Raw genomic sequence first — 16050 nt, 5'->3', positions numbered from 1 at the left:
CTAGGACAATGGGATACATTAGTTTCAGCAAAGCATCTCTTTAATAAAGTATGGTTTTACCTTTAAATTTATATCCTGCCATTTGAGTTTTTACACTCTATATTTGTTTATGTTCGTTTGTCTACCGTTCGATTTCTAAGCTTTGATTTTATGGATGTTGCCACCCTTGTTGTATTTAATACTTTTTTTTGTATCTTAAACTAAAATAAGCTTAATAGTCATTTAAGCAACAATTTTTCTTAAATTATAAAAATTTATAAATGTCACATAAATATAGATTTAAAAGGTTAATAATGCATTAAGTAGAAAAAAATGTCGGGGGTATAAGAGTTTATTGGATATAGAATACGTAGATAACATGGAGAATTTTTTCCCTTAATTTAGACTGCTAATTTAGTTCTCAGATATTTGTCAATACGTTCCTACATTGACAGGGGAGGGAAGGGGATGAAGTAAAGTCATAAGTGGGTGATTGGGGTTAGGTCATATCAGCCAACTACGAGAATTATTTTATGAGGGTACGGAAGAATCTATCACAAGAAAAGGTTAAGATTTAAGTTTTAAAGAAATATATTTGTCAGGTTAAAAATCCTTTTTAAAAATCAAAGTATGACCATCGTTCAACTGTTTTAGTGATTTTATCGAACAAAGTTGAGTTGTACCATTTATCTGGATCTTGTCTGAGACTTATTTGTGAAATATCCTGTTTTGCCCCTACTGCTAAAAAGGTAATGTTTTATTTGTTATACATGTTAAACGCAAGAAGTAAATCCGCATTATAAATTCTATGAGAAATTGTTTTTTAAAATTTAATATACCCTAGATATATCCAATCGGAGATGTACAGGAATAAGGTATATCTAAGTGAAATAAATCAAAAATAATATTTGGGGGGGCAGATGGAAAGGTCGTCAATTATACTATGTGTTGCCTCCCAACGAAAGCTGAAAATAAAAAACACTTATAGGTTTCGTGATTTTTCACAAATTATTTCGTTATTGGTATATGCAGGTAGATTAAGGATGGAAGATTATCTTAACTTTTAATTCTAGATTAAAATAAGATCTAAAAAGTTGGAGTCTTTGGAGATAGTTTTGAATCATGGAGTTCAGCTTGCTTCTCACTCACAGGTTAGAATATCTATCCACATTTACTTAGGTGTGCCTGTATATCTATAATTGGTAAACCTATATTTACCCATTGCATTATAGTTATTGAATCATAAGTTGGTAGAAGTGGTATGTAGGTTGGTTGCCAACACCCACCCTTAAATTGATATTGGGATGGCCCACCCCTTCAAAAAATAAACCACCCAGAAAAAAAAACTTTGTGCTCGCTTTTGTTGGATTGTTACTTTTGAAATTTTTATGTTTTATCTTTCACTTAAAAAACTTGATAATGATGATTATAGAATTTCTGGAAACAAAAAAGTGCATAATTATAATTCTTTATCTGTATCAGAAAAGCATTTTGTCTAATGGCTATAATTGGGCATTTGCAAAATAATTAGACACATTTCGGCTTTCTGTAGATTGAAAAGGATGGATTTTGTGATATTAAAATATATACGTCATATGAAATCTCTAATATTTGTAAGATGGGAACATTTTTTGTCTACTATTTTTAAATAATACTATTAAAATTATTTTGTTATAATTTTAGGACTGTTGGAAGCATATAATGCATGTGTGTCAGTTCATCACCATCCTAGAACAGCATACCTTTAGGTTCCAGGTAAATTTTACGGCCAAATGGCTGATTAAAAGTCCTAAAATGGCACAATAAGCCTAAACATATTCTGCAATAGATCGTCAAGATTCAATGATGCACTGGGTGTGCGCAATGCTCACAAACACGTTTAAAATTCTGTTTTTACGCGCATTTTCTCTAGTCTAAAAGTTATTAAAAGGATTCTTAAATTAAACAACATACACTTTAAATAGCCGCCCCTTTTTTCACTTCCATGAATGTCTGGGCTTTAAAAATTTTATTTTATATTCAAATTGTATCTAATTTTTAAAAACTTTTCATGAATTATTTAATTTTAGCCAGAAACATTGAAAGGCGCTGAAAAGAAGGCTTATGAAAATCAAAGGTTTGTGCATTTATTATTTTCTTTAATTATTAATTTATTCTGATTGTTTACTAATGTAAGGAATTTCAATGTTAAAACAAAATACAATTTTTTTCTCTTTTGAATAGCAGCAGATACGATTGATTTTGGTCGGATTAATGCCTATACTTAACTTGTTAGGAAATCAAAATATGTATCGATGATTCATTCATTTTTTTATTTCCTAATCGCAGACAATTGTCTATACTTCTATTTTATACTTAAATATTAATAAATTCAATGACAAAATATCCTGTGTCAGTAAATACATAATTATTTATTTTCAAATATTTTAGAAAGTACCCATTCGCAACAGAGATAACCCATTCAAATAGCATAGCAGAGTTACTCCAGAATGAAGGAGTTACTGAAAATAATTCCACAATTAGGTAATATTATTTCTTACGGGGATTCAGGGACAGGGCAATAGGAAAAAAATATTTTACACACAATTGTAATAGACAAAATTAATGTAGACTTTTGTTGATTAATGTCAAACGAATCCATAAAGTATAGAGGGGGGGGCGGGCGGGGGGTGTATTTTTATCCATTGTTTGTAGGAAAGCCTATATGAAAGAATCGCTAGTCTGCCTTTGTTTAACAGAGTAGATTTAGATTATTAATATTTATTAAATATTTCTTACAACTAACAGCTAAAATGACATGACATAACGTAGGTATATCTATTTTAAACAGTTGAACGTATTTTTGTTGATTTCGACATCTAAATTTTTTCAGATTTTTTTCATTTTTAGTGGTCCCCTGTTAAAGAAATGTATACAGTACTTCACTCAAAAGGTTGAAAAGTAAGTTAGATAATTTTATACTTTTATATAATATTACAAAGTAACATGATGTCTGTATGTCTGTACCAAAGGATCTTGCTAACCTCTGAACCAATAGGGTTCTAATTTACAATGTAGCTTATCATAGTTTATCTTCCTTTTTTAAATAAAATTATTATTGAAAGTGTGGGGGTCTAATCACCCTCAAGTGCCTCTAGAGGCCTCAAGGGGCACATCCGATGGTATATTATATTGTAACAGGATGTCTGTCTGGCATTATTTTTTCTTTAGTTACAACTTACAAACACTCTATTTTAAGCTTAACTAGCAACTTACTTTATCCAATCCTTACAAATTGAATCATCAAGACAACGGTCGTGCGACCAAAGGTTAGTACATCTGTAATGCTACTAATGATGTTTAGGTTATACCAAAGTGCCAGTCAAGAGTTGAGTCTAGCAGCCCTGCAGGGCTTTCTACAAGAACTGGTTTTCCAAAGCAGAAAACAGCTCATAATGTTCCAAAATAAACCTAACCAAACTTATCCTGAGGTAAAGAGGAAAAAACAGACCTTAAAATGGACGAACAAATATTAGCAAAACCACAGACAAACAAACAGATGGACACAATTAACAGATAGACAGACAAGAAGAAAGACAGACTATTGAAGATAAAGATGGACAGACCGTCAAACAACCAGACAAAGAAACATAAAGACAAACAGACAGACAAAGAAACATATAGACAAACAAACAGGAAAACATATAGACTTACAGACAGACAAAGAAACAGACAGAAAAACAAACCTGAAAACATATAGACAAACAGACAGACAAACAAACAGACAGACAAACAAACAGACAGACAAACAAACAGACAGACAAACAAACAGACAGACAAACAAACAGACAGACAAACAAACAGGAAAACATATAGACAAACAGACAGACAAACAAACAGACAGACAAACAGACAGAAAAACATATAGACAAACAGACAGACAAAGAAACATATAAGACAAACAAACAGGAAAACATATAGATAAACAGACAGACAAACAAACAGATAGACAAACAAACAGGAAAACATATAGACAAACAGACAGAGAAATAAACGGAGAAAAAATATACATACAGACAGACAAACAGCCATTCGTAATTTATACAGAAACATCATTTTCATTTATTTATTTTTGTAGATTTTGTTGTTATCAGTCTTGGCGGAATCAACCATTCAGGTTTTATTTTATTTCTAAAGGTTTTCTCTAACTAGGGCTAACTGGGAGAAGGGGACTCCTGTAAGTCCTTTACTATCTCAGTTTTATTATATTTTTAAATGTTAATAACTAAGTTTTGCATTTAAAATTTTACTCTTCTTTTTAAATAAAATCAGATTTTTTTGTTGTTCTATTAATTGTTTTTAAAAAAACGGAGAAAATAAGCCATTAATCATTAAATTCTGATTACTACAAGTGGGGTAAAATTGCTTTCAAAAAAGTTCTCATAAAAAACACACTGTATTTATATTTTTCCAGATTTCTGATTTTCTATGAACAGGGTATTTTATGGGGGTTCGAGAAAATACTTTTGATTCAGGAACGCCTGCTATTTCGAAAACTATAAGAGATTATAAGACTTACTAAATGTTTTTTTAGATATTCAAATCAGCACGTCCACTGATACACAACATGATTTGTTGGTCAACTGTGGGCCAACATTTTATAGAGGTAAACTTTCATTTTATTTATTACTAGCGGCTACGCCTCTTGGCCCATTTGAGGTTATTGTGCGAGGGGATAACCCTACACTTTCCTATTCATTCTTTGAAAGATTTTTCTTTAAATTGAAAGGGAAAGTATTTTTATAAATATTTCTTTGGACATGTAAGAAGCTTCACTATAAGGTAAAACTATATTGGTCCTGCGATTTGCGAGATCTAAAGCTACAGCTACAATTTTTTTGATGCCATAACGTTGACTTAAAGTAACTTTACAGAATGTTTCAAAAATTACCCATGTGACAACATAAAAATGAGGGAGATGAGTGATGAAGTGGGAAAAAAACCTAAAAAAGAGAATTATAATACTTCATTTTTATAACGTCACATGGCTGATTTTTGAGACACTTTGTAAAGTTATCAACTTAAATATTAAATTCCGCTAAATAAATTATAAGGAAGATAGCATGTTAACTGTTATGAATGGCAAATTTAAGACGACGTAGAAATCTTAGAAACAAGGAATTAGAAATCTTCACTAAAAATTTATATTTTAGGCTGGTGGAAACAAGAACCCAGTGGTTTCCAAGCTGGCCATCCAGGTATCTTGTTTTTTATCCTATTTACTAAAGTAGCTGGTTGTGTGTGTATGTGTTATTTTTCCACCTACTATTAGGGGTAGATGACTGAGATTTATTTTAATGATTCTAAAACTTATCATATCTTTCATCAGATTTTTATCAAATTTTTACATATTTTGGCTAGAAGTAATTAAATCTGGGAGGAAGAGGACATTAGGCTCAAAAATTATTCGGGTACCCAATGTTTTATAACACATTTTTCATTCTTTAACTTACTTTGGGTACTTAATCTTGATTTGTTGGTAAAAACTAGCAGTATCTCAAACTTTGCAGCTAATAATTTAATCACAGATAGATCTAACGCCATATTTGCTTTTTTAATAAATTTCAAAAAACTGTTTTTTATATAAAGACTAGACACTTAATGTACTTTTGTCCGTCTGATTTATTAAGTTTAAAAATATAGACGGATCCTTATTTTTGTGGTAATCACCATCCAAGTTTATGTATCCCTATCCCTGTTCACATTCCTATACTTCTCTGGCTGAGTCAGACCTCCACTTGTAACCGCCACTATACTCCATCCTGCTGTGTTGAGGGCTAGTTGATTGTTGCAGGCCAAAGAGTGAATACACTTCCTCCCGTCTGCATTCGGTTAGATACAAGCCTATATGTCTAGGCTGGCGGTATCTATATTTCCCACGTGTTCAAGTACGTCGTTTCTTACCTAACTAAGAAACAGGACGTCCAAGCCTTTAATTGATATCATATTAAATACATCCTATAATAATAATCCCATTAATCTGCCTATTTCTAACCAGTTTTAATTGTTTAATAAATGTGTATTTTTTTAGAAATACTTTGTTAGATTATTGATTATTAAATTGTATCGGAGCTACTCTATACTCGTATTCCAGTCTGTCTGTACATCCCCTCATACGTCATTTTGGCGCAGTCTTGTCTACCACTCATTTTTTGAGGGGGGAAGGTTTAGATAATTAGCGTACAGACAAAATTAAATTGTAAAGTAGCTTCGATTGCAAAGTGAAATTAATATTTTCCTGATAACTAAGTTTATTCACGGAAACGGTTTACAGTAACAATTTGTTACAGAATATTTATAATAATTATTTCGTGGCAAACTGCCAAATAAAGATAAAAAGGAACCCGCCTTTTATTTTCACACTAGTATTTAATTTCACACATTTCCATATTTTCTCCTTAAAACAGGAAGAAAGGGATATTCCCAAGTTCTTAAAAAGTTTCGTGGTAGACAAATCAGTGTTAACGAACACTACACTCCAGCACCATGACCAATAAGAAAGGTGATAATGATAAAACCAAACCGCCGCCCCCGCCGGCTCCGGCCGTCTCTGGTACCTCGCAGCAGCAGCAGCAGCAGCAGGCTGACCCGCTTTCCCCTGAAAAAATCAAAGAACTCATATCGGAAGCGTTAAATGATAAGTTAAACGAATATTCGTCACATTATAGAGATTTAATAAAACAAGAATCCGAGATTATGCAGCTCGAAATAGAAACAAAATGGGCAGGGTTTAAGGACACGGAATCACATCGCAGATTATTAGCCGACACCGACATTTTAGATCTAAAACGCAGAGTATCAAAACTCCCAGCGGACGGAAATCTTGGCCCATTGTTTGCGGAAAAAACGTTAAACGAGAGTCTTAACATGACTCATTTTAACACCATAGGTGATGATTCAATTAATGCCACTTTTTATGACCGGATATCGGTCCAGCAAAAGATAAACGTGGTTGAATGGGTCGCCAAGGATAGGATGACAGCCCCAGGTTGTATGGCCTATTCAATTGTAGGCTTTATAGGTCCGGCGGACAATGACAATTGGATGAATGTAAGAGAAACTTCTCTAACGGAATATGAAAAAACCCTATTAGAAAGGATTCCCTTTATCCCTGATAGGATTAAGTCGTTAGAACCCCTCCGTAGACCTACAAGGTCTGCACCCAATGTAGCAACAAGACCCTCTACCAGAAATACGCCAAACACAGGCACAGCCGCAACGGCAACAACTAGCGCCGCCAACGATGACTTTATTAAAGAATGCTTTATTAAGGGACAAAAATGGGATTCCGATTTTGCGAGGGATGCCCCTAGGTGGGACGGTAGGGCCGACTTTGATAATTTCTTTTCTAATATGTGGAGGGTTGCCAAGACATACAGAATCTGTGACCCAATTCTTTTTAAGGATATTTTATACCAGCGAATTTATGACTCTAGAGGGGAACGATTAGGAGACTTAATTACGCCTGAAAGAAATCAGGCCTTATCTGCTTTAAGTTATTACCTGATGATTAGGAGGCTGGTCACTCCTTTCTCGGATCCAGAAGTAGCCTCTCAGTACTTCTACAACCTAAAACAGGAGACTAATCAACCCCTTGACATTTTGAAAACAAACTTAGGGTGTTCAAACTCATGAATCCTGGCCTCATACCTAAAAAGAAGTGGAAAGAATTCTATCTTAACGTTAGCAAAAATCTGCTGTATACCAACCTTGCCATGGACATGGCCAATTATGTTGAGAGTATGCAATTTTTGGACGATTACAACGCTTACTTAAATAAACTTATTAATCTCGGACAAAGATACGTTAACTGGGATGGGTCTGGCCATATTAGCAAGGAAAACCTTTCGGCTTGCTATTCTCAAGCCATGGAAATGTTCCTACCTAAAAATTCTGCGGAAACGAAAAAACAACCCATAATCAGCATTATCGAAGATAATATCCCCACTAACACGGCAATGTATAAGGAAAACTTAACCGAAGAACCTGACGAGGTTCCCTCTTGGGTAGATCATGAGGATGATCCTATTGCTTGGGATCAAATCGAGGGCGTTATAGGAGCCTTTAATGGGAGGAGTAAAAATATTAAATGCTGGCATTGTAATATCCCTGGCCATGTAGTGCAGAATTGCAACAAAAAGAAAGCTGGGGAGCCCCCAAATCCTGAGTCCCGCTTTGGTAAAACACGGAGTAAATTCACGCCTAGAAAAGCTCCAAGTAATAGTAATAAAATACCTGAGCAGTATGCGCGTAAAACTATCAACCAAATGGATCAGGAAGCCAGCGAAGAATCTGAAATAGATAAATATGTACAAGCGATTGTTAAAAATCACGTCCACTAGATGTAAAAGTGGATTTATGCGATATTAATTGTCCCTATCCCAGAAAATAAAAATTTGCTGAATGAGTTTCATATTTTGATATGAAAGATAAACAAAATATCCCATGCCAAGCTAAGCTTGCAAATTCCTTAATATCAAATATCCCTTGCCAAGCAATGCTTTGGCGCGAAAAAATAAAACAAATTATTGTTATTAAGTCTGACTAAGCAACACAAAATAAACCCCTCCCCCTCCTTTCCCTGTCCAAATGTAGCTGATACAGGAAATTGGGGGAAATAGGGAAGTAACCTGAGGAGCATTTCACATGCACTTAATATTTCCATTTTTTTAAAATCTAATAGTCTTTATCAAGAAGCTAATAAGTGAATACCTATTTTCTATTTAGTAGTATTTATTTTTATTATCGCATGACCTATCTAAAATGTAAATATCGTATATTTTGAATGTATATATATTAGAATCTAAAACATTCTAGTTCAATTTTTAACCACTAGGGGAACTTAAGCGAATTATCTGTATATAAACAATGATTCTTGAATTGAACCCTCAGTATCAATTTTATCTGAGAGTTGCTCACTCTTAGCCTCTGATTTTTGTAGCTGAAATATTTCAGCAATTATGTATAATAACTTATCCATATGGATAAATATTATTGCATTTTGTACAGTGACAATAATAGAACTATATTTAATTTATTATGTATCCGAAAGATGTCGCCTAGAATGCTACCGCGGTCCGTATAAGTAAATGATAAGATTAAGAAGGGGGGGGTCTATGGAAAATCTGTATAAATACAAGCAAATTTCCAAATCTAATTCAGTTGTCCTTCAGTTCTTTGTTGTTATCATTTACTCATTTTTGAGCTGCAATCAAGCAGCATTTAAAAATTAAAATCCTTAATCACTTAAGATGTGATTAATAAAATCTTAAAACATTTTGATTAAATTATTTTCCGCTAGGATTACTAGCAGAATGAAATAAAGTTAGTTCTATTAGCTTCCGCTAGGATTACCAGTGGAATAAAAAGTCTATATAAAAGTGAATGCACATTATTAATCGAGGCCAGTTACTATCAAAGCAGTTACTACAAACCACATCCTATTTTTTTAAGCTGATTTCAGCATTAATTATACTCTAGTAAATATATAAACTTGTTCTACCCCATAGGTGGAAAAATTAAGTATAAATACTAACAATATCAGAATAATAAACCAGTCATCATTGACCCTCTTTATTATATTAACCATATCTAATAATTTTTGAGCTATAATTTAGCGCTAACCTTAAATTATTTGTATCGCGAATCAGATACTGACTAATGACACTATATTTTGTATAAATACAGATATAAGTCAAAAAATAAGTCAGTCTGTTTTTAATGTCTTGTTAGTTGCAAGCTGAACACTTATTTTTAAGCTACTTTGTAGCCCTTCAATCTTTTAAAACTTTTTAGTTCAGTTTTATTCCGATAGGTTTCTATCATATATCCAAGTATATAAATAAGGACCCGTATAAAAGTTAAGTAGTTTCTTTAGAACTATCAACATTCTCATGCTTATTGAGAAATTTCTGAAGCTGAAAAGCGCTTGATAAAAAAACTTAATGAAACCCAGAAAGCTATACAAAATTATTTTAACAATTAACCATATTGTTAAAACATTTCATTATTTAAAAAATTTCGACAGACAACTATACCTGGAACACAGGAAGTCTCTGTGTGAGGATTACCATCGTCTAACCGCTGAGGTGGGGATCTTGGAAAATATGCATCTTAGGCTTCGACTAAAAATATAATTTATTTTATAATGCCTATCTGTGCAAAACTAAAAGTTCTTAATCCCGTGGGGGGGGAATTCCTGCAACACGCTTTAGTGGATACAGGAAACAACTTTAGGTCCCTTATTTCCAAAGAAATCTTAGATGATAACAAAATCACATTCACCCCCGCCAATCTTAGCGCTCTGTCTGTAGATTTAAAACCAGTAAATATCATAGGACATGTAAGTTTAAAATTCAGCTTTGATGGGTCAGATAAAATATTCGAAGAAACGTTTTACATCCCTGAAACGACGTCTAAAATTATAAATCTAGGATATGAATTTCTCAAAGTTAATCGAATTAATTTATTACTAGATAAGTTCTCCTTTGAGCTCCCCACTGGCGAGCAAATCCCCATAGAAAATTCAACAATTAATATAGTTGAAGAAAGTAAAAACATACCCTTAATTCCTACAAATAATGTTCATACGGAACAAAACTCCCTTATCCCGGGAATAAATTGGAGTAACCAGGGGGGTACTGGGACATTAAAACAAAATAAAACATGTGTAAAATTAGCAAAGAAAACAACATTCTTGCCGGGGGGGAATACAACGGTGATAACAATCCCTATTCATCAGAAAAATAGGAAGCTGTATATATCCCCAAATAATTCTAAAATGACAAGCCATAACGGCTTAATGCTTATGGAGGGTATTTATAATGTAAATGAGAAGGGAGAATGTTGGGTAAATTTTGTTAATTTAGCAGGAAAAAATATTACCTTATTGGATAACGTTAAAGTTGGATATTGCTTTGAATTCGAACCAGATTCCCCAAATTCCTGCAATAAAAGTATTAATCAAATAAATGAATTATCAGGAACTACACTTCTTAAAAGAATTAAATTCATTAAAGAAAAATTAGACTTAGAAAATAGTGATCTTATCAAAAATAACCCAGGGATGAAGGAAAAGGTAGTAAAATTATGCCTTGATCATTTTGATATATTTTCGGCTGACGATGCCGATATCGGTAACTGCGATCTCTTACAGTATAAAATAGACTTGATCCCCGGGGCTAAACCTATTAAGGCTAGAAACATTCAGTTAAACCCATTATACGAAGCCAAATTAAAAGAACAAATTGAAAATTGGCTAAGGGGGGGCGTCATTGAGGAGGGCTACAGCGAGTGGTCCTCCCCAATCTTTGCGGTAAAGAAAAAACCGACGGCTGGGGGGGAAGGCAAGCTTAGGTTCGTTATCGATTTTCGTGCGCTTAATAGTGTAACACGAAAAATTAATTGGCCCCTTCCCCTGATTTCTAGTAATTTAGAAAAATTAGGCACTGGCAATGTATTTACCACCCTCGACTTGACTAGCGCATCCCATGCGCTAGCCATTTCGAAGGAAAGTAAACACTTGACAGCGTTCACAGCCCTTAACAGGCAGTATCTTTTCAAGAAACTGCCGTTTGGACTGTGTAACGCGCCAAGTGTTTTCTGCCACTTGATGGACAAAGTCCTAACCCTTATCCCTGGCTTATATGAATTTATAATATCTTACCTTGATGATCTTATTATATTCTCAAAGAATGTTGAGGAACATCTGAAACATCTCAGAAAACTCTTCGGAGTCCTAAAAATAGCAAAACTTAAGTTAAATCTAGCCAAATGTAAATTCTTCACATCCGAATGTACATATTTAGGTCATATAGTCAGTTCCCAAGGACTTAAAATGAACCCCGAATATTTAGAACAAATTAAAAATTGGAGCAGGCCCAGGACAGGCAAGGAACTCCAGCGTTTCCTGGGCTTCTCCAATTATTATAGGGCCTATTTCCCAGCCTATGCAAAAAATTCTTGTACCCTAGACGAACACAGAAACGATAAAGTTATCGAATGGACCAATTCCCTATCAAAAGATTGGGAAAATTTCATAAATATGTTCTCAAATTCTATAAGTAAAGGCTATCCCCAGTGGGATAATCCTAACCCCTTTATAGTAGACGTAGATTTCTCTACGAGTTATTTCGCTGGAATTCTCAGCCAAAACCAGGGGGGGGAAGAAAGAATTATTGGAATATGTTCCAAAAAATGTAACGGGGCAGAGAAAAATTATCCAAGTTATAAAGGCGAATTAGCATGTCTAGTATTTGTTCTTAAAACCTTTCTTCATTATTTAAGATTCAGAAACTTTATTGTGCGTACAGATTCGATTTCCTTAGTTCATTACAAAAAATGGCAAAAAGGAACAATAAATGGTGTAACTTTGAGATGGATTTTCTTCATCCAAAGTTTTGACTTTACAGTAATTCATCGAAAGGGTAGGGACCATTGCAATGCCGACAATCTATCTAGAGGGCAATTTTTATGCAAAGAACATAAGGAAACCGATTGTGAAAAATGTACTAGCTCATTTACCTTGGATCCTTATGAACAGGATTGCCCATACCAAGACCAGATTTTTGAGTTACATTCGGCTTCGGAAGTCGGTGTGAACAATGTTTGGCAATCTGAAACACAAAAAGATCAAGTATTATCTGAAATTCGTAGGTGGATATTCGAAAAAAAGAAGTTGTCGAGTTTTGAAAAAGCTGAACTAACCGGCCGGAAAGAGGTCCTTTTTAAATTAATAGAACATTTATACGTTATGGAAGGACTCCTAATATTTAGACAACCTCTTAGCAATGGAACATTCATTGAAAGACCCGTCGTACCCATTGGATTATATAATAAAGTTTTTGAATTGGCACATAATAATAGTATAGGTCACAAGGGGGTTAACGAAACAACACGCAAGATAAATGAAAGATTCTTCCTTATAGGAATTAATAAGTTTGTCGAATCACGCATCAAGAATTGTATTACCTGCCTAAGAAAAATAGGGCAGGTACCTAAACACAAGCAACCTATCACCCATTCAGCCATTAGTCACGAGATTTTTGGCCAGGTGTCAGTAGACCTTATCGGTCCTTTAACCCCTAACTATTTTCAAGGACAACATGTCCGTTACATATTTATACTGGTTGACCTATTCTCTAGGTACATTATCGCTCACCCCATCAAGGACGCCACCGTGGAAAGCACGGTGAAGGTCATCCTTGAACAGGTGGTACCCATCTACGGCTTATTTCGGTCATTGAGGAGTGACAGGGGAACAAATTTTACTGGGGAAGTTTTCAAAAAAGTTATGGATGAACTAGGTATCGAAACTAAACTTATTCCCCCAAGAAACCCTAATAGTAACCCATGTGAAAGGCATAATCAAAGCATTTATGCAGGTCTAAGATCCGATGACCGATTCGAAAGTAAAGACTGGGCAAGAAAATTAGCTTTGACCACTTTTGTAATTAACTCTAGTACGTCTAGAAGAACGGGGTATACGCCATATTACCTTATGTTCGGCAGGCAACCAACTCTCAATCTCGATTTCTTTTCTCCAATCTTGCAGAAAAGACAGGACATTGACTGCAGGTCTTACTTAAACTACCTAAAAAATTTGGAAGAAATTATTGCACAGGTTTCCAAAAAATCTAAGATCTATTTAGAGTTTCAAAATAAATCTAGGAAGGCTTCATCTCCCCTTTTCGTTAACGACGTGGTCTTTGCATTTTTTAACCTAGTCAAGATAGGGGTCAGTAAAAAATTGCAATCTTTCTATGGGGGTCCTTTTATTGTAACAAAAAAATTCTCAGAGGCCCTTTTTGAACTCAGCCCCTTTGGATCAAATCCAATAAAAACTAACCAAGTTGTTAGTAGAGATAAAATACGGAAAATAGATTCTAAAATAGAATTATTGGGGGAAACACTTTCCTTTAACGTCTTTCCTATTGAGGAAATCGTCCCGTCTGAGGAAATAACCTTAACAATAGATAATACCGGGCAAACCGAAATAAACGATAATAAAGGTATGGAAAATGACGATTTTACCTACCTAGATAACGATGGTGACGATTTTATAGAAGGAAACCCTGAATCTAGTCAGGATTTACCCCAGGGGGAGGTGGATTGTGATGGGGGAGGGGATATAATGGAAAAAAACTCACCATTTGAGTCACAGCCCAAAGACCAAGAACCCCCTAGCGCAGATCGGTCATCCGGTCCTCAAATCCACGTCGAAAATAGTTTCTTGGAAGAAACCGTCCCGTCCGAGGCTTCTTTCTTCGCACAAAGACCCAAACAATCCAGCCCTGAAAAGGTTATTAACGTTAACAAACAAAGCATAGTACCCAAGTATATATTAGAAGAAGAAAGAAAAACGAGGTCACAAGGGGGGGATAACCGCATACATGTCCAAATCGGACTGCATAACCCAATTAAAAGGAAGAAATAAAATGTATATAAAATGTATAATTATATAAAACCAAGGTGGCAAATGTATATAGCTTAATCTACGTATGTATAATAACGAAAATAAACAAAAAAAATATATGTTAAAACTAACTAATTAACATATTTCAGAGAAAAACGAGAAGCATAAAAATAAAATGCAGCATCATTTGGCAAAGGCACCAGGAGCTCGAGGTAAATTTATTTTGGGATTCTTGGGGCTTTTTATTATTTTGGCAAAATCAAATGCGTCCGAAATAATACAAATAGATGCGACTCAATGTGTAGCAAACGAAAATCCGCGTTTGAAAATCTCTGAATGCGCTGCGTTTCTTAATATTACTAATATTGAACAAAAACAATTTCACCTGCTGCAAAAGGTTGAAAGAAAAATTATACCTGGAATTCGTTGCCACCTCCGAACCAGTACTCATTACTGGTATTGTGGCAGATATAGCCACATACACCTCGCTGCTCCAGCACTCGTGGAGATACCGAACCTCGTAACTTATGAAGACTGTTACACCATGTCCAAAACTAAAATATTTAACTTTGAAGGGAAATCAGTCTCAGTGTATGAACACCAGATGTCATACACGCGTTTCCTGGTAAACGGGACACTTACTTACCCCAACGACCTCCTTAACGGCATCGACCCCGCCTGCGAGGGAAACGGCGTAAACATTAACGGCATTTTTATCACTGGGACATTTGAGGAAAAACAAATAGGGGTCCAGGCTGAGCCTGTTGAATTATTACAAACAAAAGCGGGCTGTTACCTGGGCAGTCACTGGGTGGGAAACAATTGTTTAGATCACAATCTGAGAATAGGCTATGATAGAATTATCTCAGATGATAAAACTGATAGCGCACAAAAATTCACTTCTCCTTGGCGAACGGTAGACATCTTTAATATTTCATTGTTTACATTTGAAGGAGAACAGGGTGCCCAAAAATATCTAGTGATGGATCCCCAAATTACTCTAGCACTAGAACTTAAAGATAAAAAACATTTTGAAAGTCTAATTCCCGAATTATTTTATTACAAAACTAATATTGATAACTTAATGGTATGGTTTACAAATTCTATAAAACCATATTTCCCACTCTTAAACGCTAAAGAAAAAGATGACATGTTACCACTAGAGATTTTCTATTCCTACCAACAATATAACAAATTAATTGTCCCCGAAACTCGCTGTTTACAGAACCATTTTCTGTCTAAAAGCAGTATTCAGACTCATCGTAAAAAACTAGTTAGGGCGCTCGGTGAGCTGGATTTAGTAATACAGTGCGATAGTCTTAAAATCAATGTTTCTTTGGGAGAAAATTTACCCTGTTTTGTGGATCATTTTTCGGTTTCAATCAATAATAAGACTATGGGAATATCACCATTCTCACGCAGATTGGTTAACACCACCCATTTGACCCCGACTAAATGTTCCGAAAATCCAATTTTCTTACATTTGTACCAAGGAAAATTCCTTGGTAATCAAGGGCAGGGTATGCAAATACTAAATGTAAACCAATATCTTATGGATAAACCGATTAGCCTATTTCTATATCATTCTTGGCAAAGCCTAGAAAAAACTAATTTCTCAG

The 16050-nt window shown here is 34.6% G+C and overlaps 1 protein-coding gene across 1 annotated transcript in view; it reads left to right on the top strand.

Moving 5' to 3' along the window:
* Positions 1–16050, top strand: part of LOC145335196 (brefeldin A-inhibited guanine nucleotide-exchange protein 3-like) — a 43481-nt gene that overhangs the window by 7967 nt on the left and 19464 nt on the right. Inside the window, exons 15-24 of the mRNA XM_080180928.1 lie at positions 634–728; positions 1053–1130; positions 1663–1734; positions 2049–2095; positions 2410–2502; positions 2869–2919; positions 3323–3449; positions 4097–4135; positions 4553–4624; positions 5172–5216. Coding sequence (XP_080037054.1) covers positions 634–728; positions 1053–1130; positions 1663–1734; positions 2049–2095; positions 2410–2502; positions 2869–2919; positions 3323–3449; positions 4097–4135; positions 4553–4624; positions 5172–5216 — 719 coding nt within the window. The remainder of the gene's footprint in view (positions 1–633; positions 729–1052; positions 1131–1662; positions 1735–2048; positions 2096–2409; positions 2503–2868; positions 2920–3322; positions 3450–4096; positions 4136–4552; positions 4625–5171; positions 5217–16050) is intronic.

The sequence above is a fragment of the Acartia tonsa genome, chromosome 13 (genome assembly GCF_053477335.1).
Source record: "Acartia tonsa isolate MP-2025a chromosome 13, ASM5347733v1, whole genome shotgun sequence".
Taxonomy (NCBI): Eukaryota; Metazoa; Arthropoda; class Copepoda; order Calanoida; family Acartiidae; genus Acartia; species Acartia tonsa.
Note: the sequence above shows the minus strand (reverse complement) of the source record. Positions and strands in the feature narration are given on the sequence as shown.